The following is a 22,537-nucleotide window of genomic DNA, read 5'->3' as shown; positions in this document are numbered from 1 at the left end:
TTTGATCTTTTCAAAAACAATATTTTCATTTTTTTAAATCAAGATTAACGTTTCAACAAGGCGTAATATTAAATGTTTGTCCCTTTTAAAACGTTAGTCTTGATTAAAAAAAAAATGTTTTCGAAAAGATCGGAAAATTTCACGAATGTTTCATATTTTAACATTGAAATCGGACCATTAATATCGACATTAGAAAATGGTGGGTGCTTTGGGTGAAACTAAGAAAACATCAATTTTCCTGTTTTCAAACCTTTTTAAGGCAATATCTCAGCAACCAAGGGTCGGATCAACAAAATTCAAAAAAGCAAAATATAGAGAGTTTTCTCAGCTTTTCAAAAATATTTTTTTCGAAAGTGGGCAAACATGTGCAATAATTAATAAAACTGTGACTATTTTCAAAAAAGTTACCTAAAAATGGCTATAACCTGAAAACGGTGCACCTTATTAAAATTTCACTAAAGTACTATTTGATTGCAATTTCGATTCTACATCGAAAAATTAAATTTCTGAAAAGTTGGCATTTGATGTCCTCTAAAACATATTAGAAAAATAAAAATAAAAAATAGTGTTTTTTGCAATTCAAGTTTAAGTGAAAAAAGTGAAATTAAAAATCACATAAAAATTACCGTGTATCATTTTTTCAGTGTAGTCCTTATCCATACCTACAACTTTGCCACCTTTGACACCAAATCGATCAAAAAATTCCTTCAAAAGATACAGATTTTTGAATTTTCATATATCATTTTTGTATGGACAGCTGAAAAAATTTGTATGGAAAACTATATGGACAAACTAGGGGAAATATATGTATTCTAATTAAACACCTATCTTCGCCATATGGAGAGTTTGTTGCTCGATTAAAGCTTCAAAAATTGTGTTTTCACTGTAATATACCAACCAAACGATCAAAGACGAGTAAGCACGCAGTCTGGTAAATGTTTCAGAGCCAAAAGTAAGCTATTTTATCTAAAATTAGCGAAAAACATGATTTTGATTGATTTTTCCTTTGTCTGGAAAGCATCGATTAGGCAGGTTTGAAAATAACTTTTGATCGCTTAAGCACAGTCTTTTGGAACACATCATTTTGTTTTCATTATTTCTCACTTATTTTAACACACTTCACAACTTTTTTCGACGCTAACGTCTAAAGAATCATTTCCACATTTACACTGAAATATCTTTTGACAAAGAACTTTGTCCTAAGGGCACTGTCTACGGGTGTCAATCCAAAATTTCGCGAAGCGAAAGTGTAACGATTTGTGTAATTGTTTAAACGCTTATATCTTCCACCCAATTCAAGCAATCTGCATGCTTTATTCACAAACGAAAGGGGAAGTCTTAAATTGCAAGTAGACTATTTCACAAAGTTGATAAAACTTTGTTAAAGTATTCAAAAGTTAAGATGAAAATAAAAAATGAATGCAGGAAAAATACCGGCTGCTGATTGGCTGAGAGCACTTAGCAAATTCTGTCTTCTCTCCTGTTTTCGTGGAACTGTCACGCGAGAATGTTGCACCACTGTTGCCACATTTCATGCGAACATGAACCTCCCTGAAGATATCCGGATATGATCTGAGGTCAAAAACCACCGACCTCTACTTTGTTACGACGGTAGATCCATGGGCCGTAATTCCCGGGACTCTACAGAAGACCCAGAACATCACCACGTATCGGTAGACAAGTCCGTGAACCTCCCTGAAGATATCCGGATATGATCTGAGGTCAAAAACCATCGACCTCTGCCTTGTTACGACGGTAGATCCATGGGCCGTAACTCTCGGGACTCTACAGAAGACCCAGAACATCACCACGTATCGGTTGACAAGTCCCTGAACCTCCCTGAGGCTATCCGGATATGACGTGAGGTCAGGAACCAACCACCTCTACCTTGTTACGACGGTAGACCCATGGGCCGTAAGTTCCGGATGTTCTTGGAGAACTTCAAACATCTCTACAGGAACAATAGAGTATCTTTGGATGACCTAAAACATCACTACATACCAAATTCCCCGAGACACCCTGAAGCTACGCAAGCATGACCTCTAAGTCGAAAATCGTCTACCTCATACTAGTAGATGTCCGAAGGTTTGATGATAATTTCTTTTTCGACAAGCAACATACCATGATCACAAAACCCTTAGTCGACATACAAGAAATCGACATAACTGACCACCGACATGCTATTTTGTCGACTTTCTCCAAAAAATAGTTTCACCAAATATTATGTTCAAAATGAAAAATATTGTACCATAAACTTTTACGAAGAAATACAAGAAATTATTCTGGCATCACTGTAACCGGACCCAACAGCAGAAAAGCGGGAGAGAGCGTGAGAGTGCAAAAAAACACGTGGAAATATTTGCTTTCAAATTTTTTTTCGGAAATAGCCAAATATGCAAATATTTGTTAGGCAAACTATGACTTTCTATACACCAAATTGTAGGGAATTGTCTCGACTACAACCTAATAAAATATCATGCCTAAGTTTGTGTTTTATAAGTACAAAATATTCATGCGAATTCGACATACTACCAAAATATGCCACTAAATAGCCAATATTTTACGTAAAACTCAATGAATCATGTTCAAATTTTACCCAGAGACACTTTGGGATGTTGTCCACATATGTTAAAGACGGTTTTTTGAAAAACATCTTAGAATTCTAGATATAAATATTTTCCCAAAAAATTTGGATTTGCTGCCCGATAGCCTTAAGCTAACAGATAGCCTCAGAAAATTCAGTGCCTGACGAGGTTTCGACAAAGGCGGATCCACGGTGGTAATTTTATTGCTCACACACACACACGCACACATTGAAAGACACAGTTTGTGCACTAAATTGGGAGGAATTCTGTTCTAATGAAGATTGTAAGGACGGTCACCAGACCAGAATGATTTGGGGCAATGGGCTTGGGACCACATTTATAGGATATTGGCCACACCCGGAGTGGCCAGTGCCCTCGGGAAGGTTCTACCAGGGGGACATTAATCGAACCATACGACGTGGGGCAATATGGGTATCAAAATTCATGGTTTTTGAAACTGGTAATGAAAATGGCCATTTTGACCGGATTGGCCACACCCGGAGTGGCCAGTGCCCTCGGGAAGGTTCTACCGGGGGGACATTAATCGAACCATACGACTTGGGGCAATATGGGTATCAAAATTAATGGTTTTTGAAACTGGTAATGAAAATGGCCATTTTGACCGGATTGGCCACACCCGGAGTGGCCATTCCCTTGGAGGAAGGTCTTCCCGGGGGGACATTAATCGAACTATTCGACTTTGGGCAATATGGGTATCAAAATTCATGGTTTTTGATACTGGACATGAAAATTACCATTTTGATTGGACATTTTCCAAACCATACTTGTTTTGGCAGTTTATTTCCACCGAGGTGCCAAAGATTGAGAACATTTTATAGGAATAAATTATTTAGGATTAAATACATAGGCAATGTTTTAAAAATATAAAATAAAATAGAATATTTTTTAAGAGTTTTTTACAAAGTTCTTTGTCATATTGGTCATGTAGAACATAACCACCTGCACCTTTTTTTTCATGAAAATGTTAGTTTTTAGTAAGAAAATTCACTTTAAAAAATATTCAAAAGCACCAGCTGCAATTGTATTTTCATCAAACTTCGGCGTACTTTCAAGCTGGCACAAACACTAACATATTTGCAGTGTTGCCAAACGAGACCACATTATTTTTCTTGTTTTTCTATGACTCCTAAATCTTTTCCTCCCATGCAACCCAAGTTTGCCACGAATCTGGCAACTCATGCGTCATTTTCAACTTGAAAACTGATTAGACCCTTTGTAAAATTGGTTGACAGTTCAGCAGTGTCAACATTTTGAAAATTGTCGTGGTGTGTTGTTTTTTTATTTCTGGTGAGTTAAAAAAAGGTAATTTTGCAGCAAATAATAAATTTTTTAAATCGTTTGTTTCAGAACCCAAAGAAATCCCTCCGGATTTGTCCATTCCGGGCTGTGAAAGCAACCAGGACAACAATCCTCGTCGGCGTTGTTTTTTCCAAGCAACTCTACCACTTGACCTCCGGAATAACAAAAAACAACCAGTGACTGCCGGCCCACATGACGACATCGGCGCTTTGGAGGAGAACGCGACGTTCCTCGAGAACAATCCGCTTGAAGGCGGCCTCGGACCAGCATACTCCACCAGCAGAATCAGCAAAGTGAGTGCATTCGTTGCACCGGAGGGGAACAAGACGTTCCTCAAGAACAACCCGCCCGGAGGCGGCCCCAGAATCTACGCCACCAGCAGAACCAACAACATGCGTGCATTCGCTGCACCGGGGTTGAACCTGACGTTCCTCGAGACTAACCCGCCCGGAGGCGGCCCCGGAACAGCATAATCCACCAGCAGAATCAGCAACGTGAGTGCATTCGTTGCACCGGAGTGAAACAAGACGTTCCTCGAGAAAAACCCACCCGGAGGCGGCCCCAGTACCTACGCCACCAGCAGAACCAGCAGCATGCGTGCATTCGTTGCACCGGAGGAGAACGCGATGATTCTCGAGACCAACCCGCCCGGAGGCGGTCCCGGATCCTACGCCACCAACAGAACCAGCAACTAAGTGGATTGCTGCACCGGGGTTGAAACTGGTGTTCCTTAAGACTAACCCGCCCGGAATACTTGGTGGGACAATTTTGCGTAGAAGTAAAACGATTTAACAAACTTGATGTTGTTTTCAATGGGTTTGCGAATAAAGTACTAGATTTTATGTATTTTTCTTTAAGTATACGTTGAACTAAACATAAAAATGCCAAAAACTCAAAATTGTCAAAAAATTACATGACACAATTATGACAGTTAACTCCCAAGCACTTATAAAATAAGAAAATTTTGTACAGGATATTCAATCTTTTCTTGAACATGGGTATTAAGGTGTTATTTTCAAACAAGTGGTTGGAACGATTCATTCATTGTTTTAAGTGCTGCGGCTGTGTCCGACTTCAGCTGTTCAAAAAGATCGGAATCCTTCGATATGGACCTTTTGAATTGATTTTCTGAATATTCGCTGTTATAGTATTTGGATATATTTTCATGCTCTTTTTGTAATATGTATTAAATTGCAATAAAATCTAGTCAGTTTTGTCCCTATTTACCCCAGATTGCAGTTCTATTAAAATTACGCTGCTTGATTTTGAAAAAAATATAGCGTTTATTATTTCCAAAATAACGGTCATTTTGAAAACAAATTTTAAAACTGTCTCAGTTTTCACAGGCCCTTTGCAATTCGAGATTATGGCTTTCATGCAGATTTTATTTGTAGTGGTGCTTAAAAGGCGTTGATTAGAATAGGTATCTGGGAGTGAATATAATAGGCTGATTAGGCTGAATATACAAATTTGATGAAGTGAATTAAAAATGATTTTAAAAATATATTAAATAACTGAAGTTCATATTATTTTATATTAAAATGTTCAGGAAGAGTTGCTCATTCCAATAAACATAGAAACTTGATGATTTAATTGAGAATAGCTGAGAAATTCTTAAAGAAATCAAGAGTCGCCGCTAAATAGGCTGAAAATAGGCATAATTCCCCTAATGATGCAAAATGGCTTCTTTGGACCAGAAAAGTTTCAAACGGATAAAAAAAAATTCAATTTCATTTTATTTGTCGAATTAACTTCATTGTTTAATAACACTGACAAATAAAAAAAATGCAAAAATGACTGCGCAGGCTCAACTCGTGGGGAAGCATGAAGTTTGGGATCCCTAGAATCGCGTGTAGTTTGAATTTTTCATAAATCGACGCTGTCGTGCTATCATATCGCACCCGCCATTTCGACGTTCCGAGAAAAATGCGTTTTAATGTTTGACCTATAAACAATAAAAAAACACGTTTTGTTTGGTTGACCATTATGTGCATTCCCCCTAAGTTTGGTTGTATTTGGTTGCTGGAGTCCCGAGTTATAATTACAAATGTTTGCGGTAGTCTCACTTGTACGTGCGTCAAACGTGTTCTGACCTCAAATCCCATTGGCCAATTGTCGCACTTACCTAAATTTTCATGGAGTGACAAGATTGCACGACAAGATTGAAACTTCTTTCATATGAAGAGTGACAAAAATCCGCGGAGCTTTTTTGGTTTTTATTGAATATCTCAGGATTGAAATCGAATTTTGGGGATCTGTGAAGGTCAAAAGGTGAGAAATTGTGAGCTGCATAAACTGGCGTTCTTAACTCAATTTGGCCCAAAATGCACGTACGACAAGTTAGCACGACGGCGACGAAATATTTAGACAGGGCCGAATGGTTTTGCTTCAAAGTCCCAAAAAGCTCAAGAAACGATCTTGTAATTGGCCGATTTAGAAAAATAAATAAAAGGTAGGCATAGTTCCCGAAAATAATGAGGCTTCTAATTATCGTTTCATTGAATAAGTATGAATTTGTTGTAACTGAATTCATACTTTTCCTTGTATCAAATCAAATTATTCGCTCTACAGCATTGCCTTGGCAATTGCAAACCTCTTTTTACACCTTAGCTTCCATCCACCCCAGGATCCGAACTGGCGACCTTTGGATTGTTAGTCCAACTGCCTACCAGCGACTCCACCGAGACAGGACCCAGGGAGACGACTCCTACACCTGGACTGAGCTAACGACCTAACCTCTAGGTTAGACCGGGGCCAACATTTACTTCCCGTCCGACGGAAGGCGTGATCAGAAAAATCTCGTCTCGAAAAATGCCACCGGGACCGTCTGGGATCAAACCCAGGCCGACTGGGTGAGAGGCAATCACGCTTACCCCTACACCACGGTTTTCCCGGGTGTAACTACTTTTCTTTGTAGATTATTGGCACTATTGGGATAGTTAAACAAAAAACCGGGTCCCGGGAATTCCCGGGAAATTCCCAAATTCAGATCTCTCGATTCCCGGAAAATTGAAAATCTCGAGAATCGTCACCCCTTAATCGTGAGTGTAATTGTTTTGCATATACGTGAAAAATAATATTACGTGAACTTTTGGAATGTTTTGGATTTTTGTCTCGTCCAAGGTTTATTTGATTTATTTAAAATGTGTATTTATTCAACTTTTTGCGAAATTTTTGTCAGTCTTTATTTTTTTATTGCAAAACAACTGGGTTTTGAAATTTGTAAAACATGCATTTTTTTTTGCTAAAATGTTAATTCCATGGCTTGTAATCTGTTTTTGATCCCCCTCTAATTGTTCAGACAAATGTTGATAAAAATAATGTATGTTGTTCTGGATATTGGTCGGTGCAAACAACGATGGTGAACAATTCAGCAATGAAAAAGATTTTTTTAAATAATTAGGTTAAAACCCAGTTAAAAAAGGTCATTTTACTAGTAATAATCACCTGCATTGACAATCTTTCAAATTAACTTTCAAAAACTTGCAAAATTTGTCATTCAAATACTGTTTAATAGAAAGACATGACATGACATGACGTGAAAGTTCTCAATGTGATTATAAATATTCAACCAAATATAGAACGATACCATTAATTCAAGTCAATTTTTAGTTCTTAGGCATTCGGTTATGGCAAGTGGAAAAAAAATGATTAAAATTTGATTTGTTTATTTCCCAGCAATTTGAATTGTGGATATTGCATCCAGCAAACCATGTCCGAAAGAGCATTTCTGGAACGCGCGATTGCAGTTGACCCCATGCAAGCCATACTTCCGGGCAAGTTTGTACTCTTCATCGATCAACTCGTGTTCGTAGGGTCTAAAAAAAGACATCATCACATTAAATTGAACAAGCTTGCAATGAAACACACAACTCACGTAAAAATCACGTCCAAAATCTCCCCCAGCATCCCATTGTGACCAAGCGGCGTTTCGGCCACCTGGCAGATCGTCCTCAGCAGACAGCTCCGCCCGTGGCCACCCCAATTGTCCACCATCCGTTCCAGCACCCGGTACAGCTGCGGTCTACTGCGGTCCACAAAGTCGTCGTTCAGCCGCTGCTTGAACACGTGCTCCGGAACGGGCCAAATGATGCGCTCCGGGATGGCATAGTTGGCCTGCAGGTTGTGGGCACAGTTCAGGCTGCGCACCAGCTTGTGGGCGAATCGAACCGGAAACACCCCTCCGATCACGATTTTGGCCACTCCACCGTTGATGGGAAAGTTGATCCACCGCTTGAACCGGGAGTGAAGGCGTGCTTCTTCGGATGTGGAGTTTTCGAAGCCGGAAGTGAGACTCACTAGCGCCAGCAAGACGAAGAACGCCCCCAGGGATGACCTCTTGGAAAGGAGGAAGCTCATGGTTGTGCACTGATTTGTCGCAAACTGAAGCAGAACTGAGCTGGGGTATCGTTTCGAAGATCTTTAAACCCTTCCGAGCCCGTTGGACGACTCACACTGAGAATACAGCTTGTAGAAGCTGCGCGTCGGGATTGAAACGGTGCCGTTGAAAGTAAATCGTACTTTCGCTGTACGTCGTGTGACAATTCCCTGTTTTCCTAACCAATTTGAGCGTACATTCTTGCCGGTTTCACGAGCACGATCGAGCTTCATTGCGCCACCTTCTTGTTGTGTGACGTGGTTTGATGAAGAGATACGTGATTTCTTTCAAAATAATAAAGGTAAGATTTAAGTTTTTTCCCTTGTATTATCAAAACAGTTACAAATCAACCAGTTTGGAAAATTTTCCAAGCATCTCATGTTCCAGGGGGCACTTTTTGTACAGTCGTTCGCAGTCAACGCCGTTTGCGCCGTACGACCAAGCCAGCTTGTAGTCGCTGTCCACGACTTCGTCGTCAGAGGGGCTGGACATAAAAATAAAGATATATTTAAAAAAAATAGTAACTTTTAACTTAACTACTGGCAAAGACAAAATGCATCAATCAAGGAAAAAATAATGACATATTTTAATCGAGGTAATCAAAATAGCAAGGATTGAACTAAAGTCCGTACAAAAAAGTTTAAACCAATTCAAAGACTAATAATGCTTCCGTTTCATGGTGAAACTGAGTTTCTTTTCTTTTATTTGTTTTAAAACTTTGGTCAGAAGAGGTGTTAATTGCTAATAACTGGCTTGTTTAATGATTTTTTAGAAATCGACGTGATCGTGCTATCTTGTCGCACGTCGCCTTTTTAAGTTTAGAAAAAAACGCGTTTTTATATTTGACCTAGAATAAACAAAAACCAGAGCACGCAATGTAAACAATATCAAACATGTTTGTTTGGTTAACCAATCTGTGCATTGTCCCGAAGTTTGGTTGAATTCGGTTGCTGGAGTCCCGAGATATAATTGATCATGATTTGTAATTGTCATTCGATATTCTGATACATTTTCAATCCTAGGTATTTTAATTCAAAATAATTTTGAGTGGGATTCATTTGTACTGCAAAAGTGTGGCAAAGTGTACGCAGCTCTGCGATCCCTGCGTCCTAAAGCTAGTCATTTGAATACTAAAATTAAACTGAAATTATTTAAAGCCCTAATTTATCCACACTTTTTAGCGTGTGATTTTATCTTGAAACAGTCATCAACATATTGTGATAACAAACCAAAAAAAATTAAAAAAAATTAGGTTTGAAAATTTTTCTTGTATTATGTGAGTTTGAAAATATTTATAAAAAAATCCGGGGTCAACTTTGGCTGGGTTTTTTTACTATCATTTGGTTTTTTAAAGGCAAAAAAAAATTCAGTTATTAAAAACAGACTTAAACTTTACAAGATAAATGCAAATCCGGGAACTAAAAATAAAACACGGGAAGATTAAAAATAATGCGAAAAAAATAGAGAGGATTAACATAAACATTAATTAAGCATTTTTCAATTCAAAACTGTCTATCTGGAAGTGGCTATGTGCAAACTATGAGAAATAATAGTATGAATTTGACATTGTTTATAGTCTTCGTTTATATTTTATATTTTTTTTGAAGAGGTAAAAATCCCGAATTTTTGTTTTTAATAATGAAAATTGATTCAATATTTTCGGAGAAATAATCCATTAAATAACTAAGAAATATATAGGGATGCAGACTGATGAAAATTTCAACTCAATTTCAAATTCTGAAATTTGAGTTGCTTTTACAATTTAAAAGAAATTCTAGAAAATTATTGTTACAAAGATTATCATTTTAAAATTAAATATGATTAAGATTTTCCAAGCAATAATTTCACCAATTATTATTTAATTGTGTAACATTGAACTTTTTTATTATTTACAAAAAAAATCATTTTCATATCTTTTATTTACCTCAAAAATTGCATTTTTCGAGCTCTACAACCTCCTAAATTTTCATCCAGATTCATAATATGGTTCTGGAGTTAGAGCCGTTTGATTAACCTACCATAAGAAAAAAATTCCCTAAAAAAAGGTAAAAGCCCACCTAGTGACCTTCGCCAACATTTTTCATTTCTGATTTTATCCGAAATTTCTTTCTACATTCATAGTACAGACTATAACTGAGCATCTGAAACAAATTCGACATCTATCGGCAATCCCGATCGATTTTTAAAACGATTTACATGGGGCGAATTGGGACAGCTGTTTTAGTTCTGTTACTGCACAATATTTTGATTTTGTTCATATGCTTCGGATATAACAAATTACAAGCTTTCAAGTGCTCTGAAAACTGCTGTCCCTATTCAGACTGTAGTCCCAATTCACCCCAGGTAAGGTAATGTTTTTTTTTGTATTCTCAAGTCCCTGGATTACCATGATTTGGTATTGCTGTTGTCTTTTATTTACAAGATTTTAGTATGATTTAATAATATTTAGCAATCTATCACCAAGTGCACATTTTGGTCACTGTTATATGGCCAAAATTTGGTATTTCCGTATTATTTTCCAATGCTCGGGTTCACTACACATTTTTCACTTCAAAAATTACACACAGTCCTTTACTTTGTATAACGATTCATTCAAAAATAATCCAGGATTTTTCTTCACACATCACTCACGTAAACACCAGATCCAGAATTTCCCCAATCATGCCATTATGGTGCAACGGAGTCCCCGCCGTCTGGCAGATCGTCTTCAGCAAGCACTCCCGACCGTCACCACCCCACGACTTGATCATCCGCTCCAGCAGCTGGTACAAATCCCTCCGACTGTTGTCCACATAATCCGCGCTCAAAACCCGCTCCTTGAAGAAGTTCTCCGCGTGTGGCCAGATGATTTTCGCCGGAATGGCGTAGTTGGCCTGCACGTTAACCGCCAAATTCACACTCCGAACCACTTTATGGGCCCACCGGACCGGTGCCACCGAGCTGAAGACACACTTGCACACTCCACCGTTCGGGATCATCGTTAGCCAACGCTTCTGACGCAGGTGGATCGCCTCCAGTTCGTCCCCGTCCCCGACATCCCCGAGGCAGGTTTGGTTCTGACTGCACGCGGCTGTGTTCAAAACCAGCGCGGCCAGTACGATCAACAGGTAGCACTCACTTCGGTTGATCATGGCTGTTTGACGGAGTTTGACAAAGTTTGGGCGAGTTTTTATCACTTTCTAACGCATTCAACCGAATTAATCCCACGATGCTGACGTGCAGTTTGGGCGTCATTATTGAGCGGGAATTGTTTTAAGCATTAACACCTTCACTGGAATCAAACAATTTTCTATCCAAACCTGACTTCCAAAATTAACCTTCCGTGAAATATCTCAGATGTACTGCCCGAGTGCCAGCGTTTTTTTGTGGATATAATTTGTTTGGTTTAGTTTTCACCAAGTTGTGAATCAAATGTGGAGCCCAAATGGATGTTCAGCGTCACTTCAGGGAATCACAAGTGTTGCAGATGATCCAATTTCTCTTTGTTAACACCTCTACCGTGTACTTTTTCACCTTTTTTTATTTTGCCAATAATGCTTGCAATTTCTCTGGTGTTACTGTTTGGTTCTAGCTGTGAAAATATTAAGCATCGATATATTTCAATTGAGGTTGATTTGCATCGAAATAAATAAATCTCCGTAGCTTTTGTAATATATTATTATTAGATAAATCTTGAGTACTTATTTGCTATGCGTGTTGCTTGACAAATAAAATGAAAATAACAAAAATATTAATTTTAAACACTTTACATGGCTTTTTCATAATACCCAATTAATTATTTTAGAAATCTTGAAAAATAAAATAAGCATAAGGATAGGTAAATTCTCATATGTTTGGCAGGTTAGAAATTCAGTCATATTTTCATTCAATTGTCTGTTTCACTTCCTATTATGAGCTTTTTATTACTCGATTTCAGTCGAAACGGTCGAAACGAATACCTAATTAACCCTCTACTGCCCAAATTTTTTTTTCGAAAATATTTATTTTTCGCGTGTTTAGGAGGTCATTTTGAGCAACTTTTGTTCTACGAAAAACTTTACTTCTCTTGTTTTATGTTTTTCTTGTTTTATTTTTAGTATTTTAATTTGCATTTATCTTGTTTAGTTTATGTTTGTTTTTGGTAGTATTTGGCCTATTCTACCTCCTAATATAATTACATTTTGCCTATCTAATTTTTTCACGTTTTTACAGTCACTTTTTCAATTTTTTGCATGTTTTTCACATTTTCAGCTATAGAATGCACCATCATCATTTAGATTGCAAAAAAATGCGTAGAGGCATAGTCTGGGACACTACAAAAATTACTGTATACTTCTTTTTACTGAAAATATAGGAAATGTTTGTAAAAAACAGAGCCAAAGTTGACCCCTAAAAAAATGACATTTTTAAAAACATTGGCAAAGTCACATGAAACAAGTTACACTTCCAACCCTGAAATTTTCTAAAATTTTAAGAGTTCTTCTTTCCAATGCTTTTTAAAGATCAAAAATCGGTTGTAAAATTGATTTTTGGCGATTTTTTAGATCGAAGACCGTCTAAAGGCGGGGTTAGGTTGTAGAGGGTTAAGAATACCTAATTGAAAGTTAAAGTGCTGATGTGCCAACACACTTGGTTTATAACTTTAATAATGTTCACCTGTAATTAGTAATTAATCAATGATCAATGTTGTCTACGTTTGTTTGACTAGGTGCTGTTCCCCTAATCTCATAATGATTTAGCTTGATCGTTCAGACTCAGTTGAAGTGATCACCATGATCACTGCTCGAATTTATTCCCGCAAATGTTGCATGCAACAAACTTGCGTGCAACATTTCACGCAACTACATGGTCTGTACATAGTACTTAAATATATCATTGTTGAACTTTTATAATAATTACATTTCTTTTACATGTTAAGTGGTATGACTAAATGCTTTTCATCTTTGTTGTACCTTTCACTGCATGTAGAAAATCATACAACTACCAGTAAATTTATAATTTTTTTCTGATTTTATAAGATCAAATCGTATATTAAACCAAAAAATGATCTTAATTTGTTCAAAAAAATCATATCGGTTTCAGCTCTTGAACAAAATAGTAAAGCTTTTTAGTTTTTCCTGAAAAATCTAACTTCTCGTTATACTTCAAACAACTAATTTTTTTTTAATATTGAAACAAGTTTTTAAAATATTTCTTCTAAAATTCTTTGTGTAAATATGGGTATTTGGCGCCGTCGCTCCGTGCCATACTTTCATACACTTAGGAGCCCAGGGCGGCGAAGTCCTTGTAGATAAAAAGGAAGACACTAGTGGTTGGTACTAGCAATGGTGGCCGACAGCTATAAAGTCAACTTCGTTTTTTTTTTAATATTTTGTTGGCACCTCTGAAACAATACAAAGTAGTTTTTCAATCATTTTTTTATGGTTTTATTATGGCACATGGTTTTGGGGTTTATAATTGACTTCGGCGCAAAAACCATGATTTTGATAAAAATGTACGATAAATTAATAGCACTCTACAAGCATTCTTCATTTTTTTTTTTCAAATTTAACCCTAACACCTATTGTTTCATCAGTGCTTCATTATAATGTCTTGAATAGCAGGCATTAAACAAATTGAAGACATTCTTCTTGCAGAGACCTATTTGAAATATTTAATGTTACTACATAATTCAATTTTCATTCCATTTGATCATGATAAACAAAAACGTAAAGAATCTCAATTTTGTTTAAAGTTTATTTTCATTAAGCTAGATCCATTTGCAGATGCTCAAGCTTCCCATGCGCCAGTGCCAACGCACACAGCGGGTTTGGTTTTCTAGCTTCGGTACGTGCCTGAACCCATTTGTGTATTGGTATCTTGGTACATCGTACCAGCGCACCACGACACTCTCGGCTCGCCCCATCGGTTTTGTGTCTGGCACTCATCCATGGCATGAACCCAGCGTGCCGTGGTACGCGCCGTGGTATTGAACCCGTTTTGTACCGCCAGCGCGTACCACGGCACGTACCTCGGCTCGTAACGAGTGAAGCACCTTGGCTCATATACCGGGTTCATGCCATGGGTGAGTGCCAGACACAAAACTGACGCGGCGAACCGAGAGTGTCGTGGTGCGCTGGTACGATGAACCAAAATACCCTCGGTTCGTGTGAGTCGGGTACGGGTGTAAACCGAACAAAGCAGGCGCAAAGCAAACCCGAGGTGCAAGTGAACCGCGTGTACCGCACGGTGCAGGGAAGCTTGCAGATGCTTCTAAGATAAATATTAAATCAAATTAGTCTTATTTTAAAATTTTATGATCCTCCGATTAATTCTTTTTTAAAAGAACTGAACAATAACTGGAATTGAGTTAATTTTTGTTGAGATTCTTCTTTTATTATTTTTTTCAGAGCAATTTCACAAAATTGGTTTCAAAAAGTTGAGAATGTGTATACTTTCCCGGGAATTCCCGGGTCGGGAAATTGGACGCTCTACTTGAGAGTGACAAGTCTCGATTTGAAATTCTCGTAAGTTCCGGAAATGTTGATTGTATGCCGCATTATTTGATGTTGCCAAAAAGACCGTTGCAAATATTTTCTAAAGTTGAGCAGTTCTCTACGGAATGAACTTTTTTAGTGCCTTCGGTTTGCTCAAAGAAGCCATTTTGCATCATTAGTTCGTTCATATAATTTTCCATACAAATTTGTCAACTTCATTTTTCGATGTAAAATCGAATTTGCAATCAAAAAGTACTTTAGTGAAATTTTGAAAAAGTGCACCTTTTCTATTTATAGCCATTTTTAGGTAACTTTTTTCAAAATAGTCGCAGTTATTCATTTTTTTAAATAAGTGCCCATGTTTGCCCACTATCGAAAAAAAATATTTTTGAAAAGCTGAGAAAATTCTCTATATTTTGCTTTTATGAACTTTGTTGATACGACCCTAAGTTGCTGAGATATTGCCATGCAAAGGTTAAAAAACAGGAAAATTGATATTTTTTCGAAAAGATCAGAAAATTTCACGAATGTTTCATATTTTAACATTGAAAATCGGACCATTAGTTGCTGAGATATCGACATTAGAAAATGGTGGGTTGTTTGGGTGAGACTTAGAAAACATCAACATTAGCTTCTGTTACCCTAGCTTTATTAAGATTCAGCTTGATCGTTCCTACTGAGTTGAAGCCGTGATTACTGCTCGAGTCCATAACCCGCAAGTGTTGCATGCAAAAAACTTGCGTACAACATTTTACGCAACTACATGATTTGTACTTCGTGCCTAATTTAGTCAAACTTTAGGCGATTCCGACGCGTCGTTCTAGGGGTGCGCATAAAACTGCTTTTCTTACTCCTAATTAATTTAAAATTTTAAATGGATTACCAGGCGAAACTCGGTCCAAATTTCATCACTACGATAACTCGATTATAAAATCATCGTCCTAAACAGCTTCGTTTTTCTCCATCGCTCGAAACTTTTAATGGATGCCGTGAAAGTTAATTTTCCCTCTGGTTATTAATTTTTGCTGTGCAGGATCGTTGCATGGCCACTTTATCGTCGTCCTTTCTGCTTAATTTAACGCTTGTGATGCATCAAATTTTAGATTGTTGGACGTAAACTATCGATTTTGAAGCTATATAATATGCTTTGCAAAATTTGTATGCACTTTTTTAGTGGCTTTGGCATTGAATTGTGTAAAAAGAAATTATAAGTTTTATTTTTTATAAATAGATTCACATCCAGTTGTCTCTGTTGCAGAACTAGGCCAAAGGCAAAGTTTATCTTGGCCAGGTTTTAAAACTGTTTGATGAAAAAAAAAACATTTAATCAGATTAAAATTTTGCTGGTGTAACAAATGCTTAGGCGATGTTTTTTTTTAACTTTAAACTTTGCATACATTGTTAAGTTTTAATTTGTGTTGTATATTTTATGAAGCTTGAATTTGGTTTCTGGAAAATTGCCTTATCTTGTTACAGTGCAAATGGGAATTTTCTTTCGATTTTCAAAAAAAAGTTCCAGTCAAGTGCAGAATGTCAAGTTTCTACTTAACATGCATGTTTAAATAATTTGCTAATACTAATGGTTCAAAAATAAATAAAATCAGATTTTAATTCCAGGTTTAATGCTTTTAACTCCATTATTTGATCTAACACAGATTTCAGATAGTACCGTAAACTGGGGTCAATCGGGACACATGGGGCGAATTGGGACAGCAGTTTTAACCATGTTGGAGCACAATATTTTGATTTTTCTGGTTGGTTTCGGATAGAACAGACTCAGGCCAACAAAATGTGTACATCGATTTCCAAATTTAAAAGCTTTAAGTGGTCTAAAAACTGCTGTCCCTATTCAGACTCTGTCCCGATTCACCCCAGATTACGGTAATATAAATGTGACATTCAGTTCCAGAAATAAACTTGTCCGGAATGATTTATAAAAGTCCTTAACAATTACTGTTGTAATTTCTTCAGCAGTGTGTAGTATGAAAACGACGCTTTCAGAACCTAGAATGTTTAAAGAATCTGTCAAAATATATAACATCAAGTTTATTTACTCCACGACATGCCATATAATACGTTTCAAAGTCCAGATCGTACAATTTCATGGCCGTCAGTCTGACGGGGTGGATCGAATTGATCTGGATCAGCTGAGCTCTCTTCCGAAAAGCAGCTCCACACTCGTACCAGGGGCTCATCATTAGTGCATCACCAACCTTCATGCTCTTGATTGGAAAAGTTTAATAAAATTTGATTTTAAGTTGAAAAATTGACAACTTACCTGAACCTTCATGGTTTGTCCCAGGTAGCAAAGCAAAAACAGTTCCGTCATGGTGAGCATCAGATATTCGCAAATGTTCATAAGCTTCATCATGGTCAGATCATCTTGCTGGAAACGACAAATTTAAGTTATTTTTAATATTGTTTGAAAAATTCAAAATACTCACCGAAGTCGTCATGTAAACCAGGAGGCAAAGTTGAACAACAATCTGTCCCAGTTTCATCATGATAAACGGGTGATAACACTCTTCCATTTTGTGGCAAAATTTGATCAACACTGAATGATGGTCGATGCAGTCATCCAGTGCGGTGGCCAACTCGTTGGACAACTTTGGCAAATAGTTGTGCTTCTGAGGTAGTTGAGCAATTTGTTTGGTTTTGGTTCTCGGAGCATCCGGGAGGTTTTCTTCATGAACTTCATTAAAGTAGTACAGATTAGGTCTACGTTCGGACGATTTGTACATTATTCGAACGGTTGCGAGCTTCAACTTGTACCCACCACTGTTGATCATGGCGGTGTGATAGACATTGGTCAGACTGCAGAACAGGATATCAAACTGGCCACAAACCATAAAGATGTGCATCATCAGCAGCGATCCAGCCAGGCCGAACACCATCCCAACCTGGTACTGACCCAAAACCTGCCCGAGGAAGGCCAGCTCGTACAGTGGAGAGCGATGAACGTCAAACGGGTACCAGATCTGGAACGGTAGAATCTTCTCCCTCTGTAGAATCGGGTAGATGGCCCAGTGCATCGTTCCAAACATACAGCCAATCATCCACATCTTGAACATTTTGAACACAAACTGCCTGGTAGGCTCAAACTTGATGTAAGTAATCCCAGCGGCTGACCGCTTCCTGAACAGTAGCATCGACATCTGAATCAGCTCCACGTTCTTGTCGTAATACAGCTGGCAGTACAAACTAACCGGAACCATCACGCAGTAGATAAACGTCGTCACCAGAATCAAGAACAAGTCCTGGAAGCTGTCCAATCTGTCAAGGATGGTTTTCACGTGCAGAACCAAGATGTGCAGATTGATGAACAGCCAGAGCAAATAGTACAGCACGTTCAGCACGGTTGACAAATGATAGCGACCTCGAAGCCATCCTGGCAGATGACGGTTGTAGTCGTAGGGCCACAGTGCCACGGATTGCATCAACCGGGTCACAATCTTCAGCTCAGGACTGCTCGTCGGAAGTCTATCCATGCTTGGCCAAGAGAAACCGTACAACTGTAATCCCCCGAAGGAATAACCCTTTCTTTTATCAAACCCACGCGCCGCGGTGAATCCGTTTAATCTCCCGACCTGTCGACTGACATAATTGTGGCCCAATTAAGCTTCATTATCATCCTGACGGTCGAGGATGACACAGGTAAATATTTGATAAGGGTGTCCGACCAAAATTTTCTATTCTAAAATATTCACACCGAATTTCTTTAAGGTTGGCTGCCAGATGTAACAGTTTAAAAATGACGCATTTTAAACGAATTTCGTGCGAGCTTTATGGGCACGCAGCAGATGGCACACAAATTACGACGGACAGATTCACGTAATCCCATGCGCGTAATGTCACCGCGTGAGCAATGTGAAGATAAATGGAAGGAAAGCAATAACAGCGCTGAATCGTGGAAGGTTAGTGTACAGTGAAATTTGTTGCTCTCTGTTTTTGTTATGAACTTTGGCCAGAGAGTGAAAAAAGACAATAAAAAGGTAAACCATTAGTGTCATGGTATGTCAAAGTTTCGGTCTTCGGATAGTCGAGTCTAGAATATTTATTTAGATGTCTGAACAAAATGAGCAAATGTCTAAAAAAAACAAATTTTAAATTAAAATCGAAAAAAATAAAATAAGACGAACATAAGAAATAAACAAAAATATTTGATCTTATGAAAAATATTATTATTGATTTAGGTTTTTAACGGTGACTTTATTGCATTTAGTTTTAAAAGGAGAAGACATTTAATAACGGTGATGTTTTCAATGTTTTAGAATGTTGCATTTAAGGCATCATTAATATAGTATGTACAGAAGGTGATCGAAGGACGTCAAAGATTTTCACAGTCGTTTTTTTTTTCCTTGAATATTTGTTCCAAAATTGTGATTCCGGCAGTTTCCGGTGATTCCGGTACTGGTGTTGGTTGCTGTGGAAGTGCCAATATGTGAATGTTCGAATTCAAAAGTGAAAGTGCAGAGAGGAACGGCTCACGGCGGTTCAGTGTCCATGCCAAGAACCTGAGCAGCTGTTTTACAATTGGAAGAGGAACCACGGAACCTTTAAACGGGAAAACCTTCAAAGTCATCACTCAAGATCTGAAGAACTTGGGGAAGAGGGTAACCATTTTGATCTATGCGCCGGTATTTGTAGCATTAAAATTCGTGCAAAAAAACTTATGCACGTGGGTGTACAGATTACGGAGTAAAAGATGATCGAATTGTTCACCTAGCGCTTACATGTGTTTCGGGACCAAGTTGCCTGCGGGTATGGGGATCATACATACATACATACATACATACATACATACATTAATATAGTATGTACAGAAGAAATAAACCAAACTTTACTTTCATCCTTTTTCATCACGTTTTGCCTTCCTCACCTTACTGAGGAAAGGCTATAAAATCACTCGAAAACTGAACTTCTCAATTAGACCTCCTAGACCCACCTTCATGTATACCTATCGACTCAGAATCGAATTCTGAGCAAATGTCTGTGTGTGTGTGTGTGTAGGGATGTGGGTCTGTGCACCAAAAAATATGCACTCGATTATCTCAGCACTGGCTTAACCGATTTGGACCGTTTTGGTCTCATTCGATTCGTCTTGGGGTCCCATAAGTCCCTATTGAAAATTATGAAGTTTAGTAAAGTACTTCAAAAGTTATGCTAAAAAAACGATTTTGACTAAAGTCCGGAAGATTGTAAAAAGGGTGGTTTTTGTAAGAAACCCTAGCATGTTATACATTTTTAGAAAGGTATTTAAAAGACCTTTCCAACGCGACCAATACATTGAAGATCTGACAACTCTATCAAAAGTTATTAGCAATTAAGTGTTATTTATGCACTTTTTGGAAGCCGGATCTCAGATATCACGATGAAAACGTTGTCCGGATCTATCATGCAACCCGTCGTTGAACAGGTAATCAAAAGACCTTTCCAACGCGTCCAAAACATTGAAGATCTGACAACCCTATCAAAAGTTATAAGCACTTAAGAGTTATTTATACACTTTTTGGAGGCTAGTTCTCAGATATTTAGATGAAAACGTATTCCAAATATATCATGCGACCTATCTTTGGATAGGTAATTTAAAGACCTTCCCACGAGCGTGTCTATTTTGGATAGCATTACCCTTTGAATGAGAGGAAGGCACCAACCACCTAAGGGTGGATTAAGTAACGTTTTTTCCTATACTATTATTATGTGATGGCACAATTCCCTCCTTTATCCTCCTGCGAGACGTTACTTTTGAATAACGCTTTTCAATAAATTCATTAAAAAAATTAAATTAAATTATCGAATTTTCAGCAAAATAATTTGACGTTTCTTTTTCTAAAATTTCAGTTGTTTTGACAACCATTTTAATGAAATTTCAGTAAATCATCTGTCAAAGTGACAAATATCAGTAAACTGAGAATTCAGTAAAATCTAAATTACTGAATCGTTTACTGAAATTTCAGTAGATGAAAATTCAGTAAAACTTTACTGAATTTCAGCAACTCAGAGAACTCAAACCAACAACTTCTGTATACTCAATTTAGTAATTCACAATGGCATTCGATTTTTAGGACCATTTTATGTTTTAAATTATATGTGATTATGTCTAATAGAAAAATAATAGAAACCACGTGCTCTTTCCAATGCCAATTTTGGCAAACTCCTGAACTTTCATTTTCGAGCAAAAACAGCCAAAAATCAAAATTTCTTCGAAAATTAGGCAGAATAAACACATTGATTCAATTTTGCCATTACCATTCGAAAGAGCGAATCATTTTCTTTTTTCTGTGTAGACACCAAGTTGGAGCGCAAGCGTTTTCGAGTGGTTTTATTATAATAAATGTTTTTACCAATTTACTGTATATTACTTTTCCCATAGAAAATTAAAATATTATGGCTCACCAATATGGCTGAAATTTGACGTTCTTTGCACATAAATTTCAGTAGCTTAGGCCAAAGGAAATGGGTGAAAAACAGTTTAAGAACGGCAAAACAAAAGCGAGGGGGCGGGGCTTTTCCACGCTTAGTGGCTACCACTGCTGCCTATCTGCAAGTTGCTGATTCCGTTCCTAACCAGCAGCGTATTTTACTTTAAGATGAGAAGCATAGGTAATTAAAGAAATGAACAAACAGAAACCTAGAAGTGGTTAAGTAAAGGCAAAAATGGAAAAATTCCAGAGGTATTTTATTCCGTTTTTGAGATATTCCATCCCAAAACTTTATTATACAGTCTTGAAAATATTTTCTTCATAAAGCTCGTTCAATTTTCCAGAAGTTTAAAATATTAAAAATATTACTTGCATGGATAGAAATCTTGTAAGCATATCCGGTAACTGTTTGTTTTCAAATTCGTAAACATTGAAATGTTTTCAAAATCGTCAACATTTTTTTCCGATTTCGAACACAAAGTTGTCGATTTTGAAAACATTTACATCGAAATCGAGAAAAAATTTGACGATTTTCTAAACATTTCAATGTTCACGGATTTTAAAACAAAGAGCACCCCCCCCCCACTGGTCAGAGTCGAGGGACATAAACTTTAAAAAAAATATTTGCAACGATTAAGGCATTTAAAAAAATAGAAACGGCCTTAGTTAGTTAGAAGTAATTTAAATAATTCTATTTATCAACGATGAAATTTGCAAAAAAAATATATCAAATTATGCAACATTTTTGCTGGTTCGAAAAAAACCTTTTGAATAGAATTTTAAGTCATATGTCCACGTGCTTATTCAATTCAACGTTCAATCGAAACAATATTGAAAAGTATTGCTTTTGGATCAAAGTGCTCAAAAGTTCTAAATTTCGGCACCTATTACAGTGCTGAAAAGTAGAACTTTTCAGCTCTTGTATCCAGCGATGGAATAATCATCATCAAAAGAAAATCATTGGAAGTTCATCAACAGAAAAAATCCGAAGGGAGCATGGCTCTTCTTTCTCGCGCACGAATGATCGGTAAAAAGAATCTAAAAAATTCATCATCTTGATTATTCGACCGAACATCTTTTTCACTACTACACTTGCAAGTGTAACGTCACACGTCGAAACATTTTGTAGATGGGCAATGTGTGTTAACAAAGTGAAATAAATATTTTTAAGTGGTGCTGACAAGGAAATTCACAAAAAATCATCTGCAGATTGATTTTCTTGGAGAAGTTCGGAAGCGATTTTCTTTTGCGTGATTTGCCTCCTCTCTCTTTCGCGGTTGAAGAAAGTTCGCAAGCGAAATTGATTTTTTTGCGATTATTCCATCCCTGCTTGTATCAAAATATATTACTTTTCGATTCTGTTATTTTTGGTAAAGG

At 37.3% G+C, this 22,537-nt stretch overlaps 3 protein-coding genes across 3 annotated transcripts; all 3 read right to left on the bottom strand.

Annotated features, from left to right (window-relative positions):
- Positions 1–7,541: 7,541 nt before the first annotated feature.
- LOC120421218 (uncharacterized) lies at positions 7,542–8,436 on the bottom strand. Its single transcript, XM_039584420.2, has 2 exons — positions 7,783–8,436; positions 7,542–7,723 (listed from the first exon to the last, which is right to left on the bottom strand). The coding sequence occupies exons 1-2, from the start codon at positions 8,262–8,264 to the stop codon at positions 7,573–7,575; spliced, it is 633 nt and encodes a 210-aa protein (XP_039440354.1). The 5' UTR covers positions 8,265–8,436; the 3' UTR covers positions 7,542–7,572.
- A 61-nt stretch (positions 8,437–8,497) lies between these two features.
- On the bottom strand, positions 8,498–11,855 carry LOC120421217 (uncharacterized). Its single transcript, XM_039584419.2, has 2 exons — positions 10,915–11,855; positions 8,498–8,767 (listed from the first exon to the last, which is right to left on the bottom strand). Exons 1-2 carry the CDS (start codon positions 11,412–11,414, stop codon positions 8,623–8,625), a joined length of 645 nt encoding a protein of 214 aa, XP_039440353.1. The 5' UTR covers positions 11,415–11,855; the 3' UTR covers positions 8,498–8,622.
- Positions 11,856–16,046: 4,191 nt separating this feature from the next.
- On the bottom strand, positions 16,047–18,496 carry LOC120421219 (odorant receptor 83a). The gene is made up of 4 exons (XM_052710890.1): positions 17,179–18,496; positions 17,017–17,120; positions 16,805–16,960; positions 16,047–16,742 (listed from the first exon to the last, which is right to left on the bottom strand). The coding sequence occupies exons 1-4, from the start codon at positions 18,224–18,226 to the stop codon at positions 16,689–16,691; spliced, it is 1,362 nt and encodes a 453-aa protein (XP_052566850.1). The 5' UTR covers positions 18,227–18,496; the 3' UTR covers positions 16,047–16,688.
- Between the last annotated feature and the right edge of the window lie 4,041 nt (positions 18,497–22,537).

This window comes from Culex pipiens, chromosome 3 (genome assembly GCF_016801865.2).
Source record: "Culex pipiens pallens isolate TS chromosome 3, TS_CPP_V2, whole genome shotgun sequence".
Lineage (NCBI taxonomy): Eukaryota > Metazoa > Arthropoda > Insecta > Diptera > Culicidae > Culex > Culex pipiens.
Note: the sequence above shows the minus strand (reverse complement) of the source record. Positions and strands in the feature narration are given on the sequence as shown.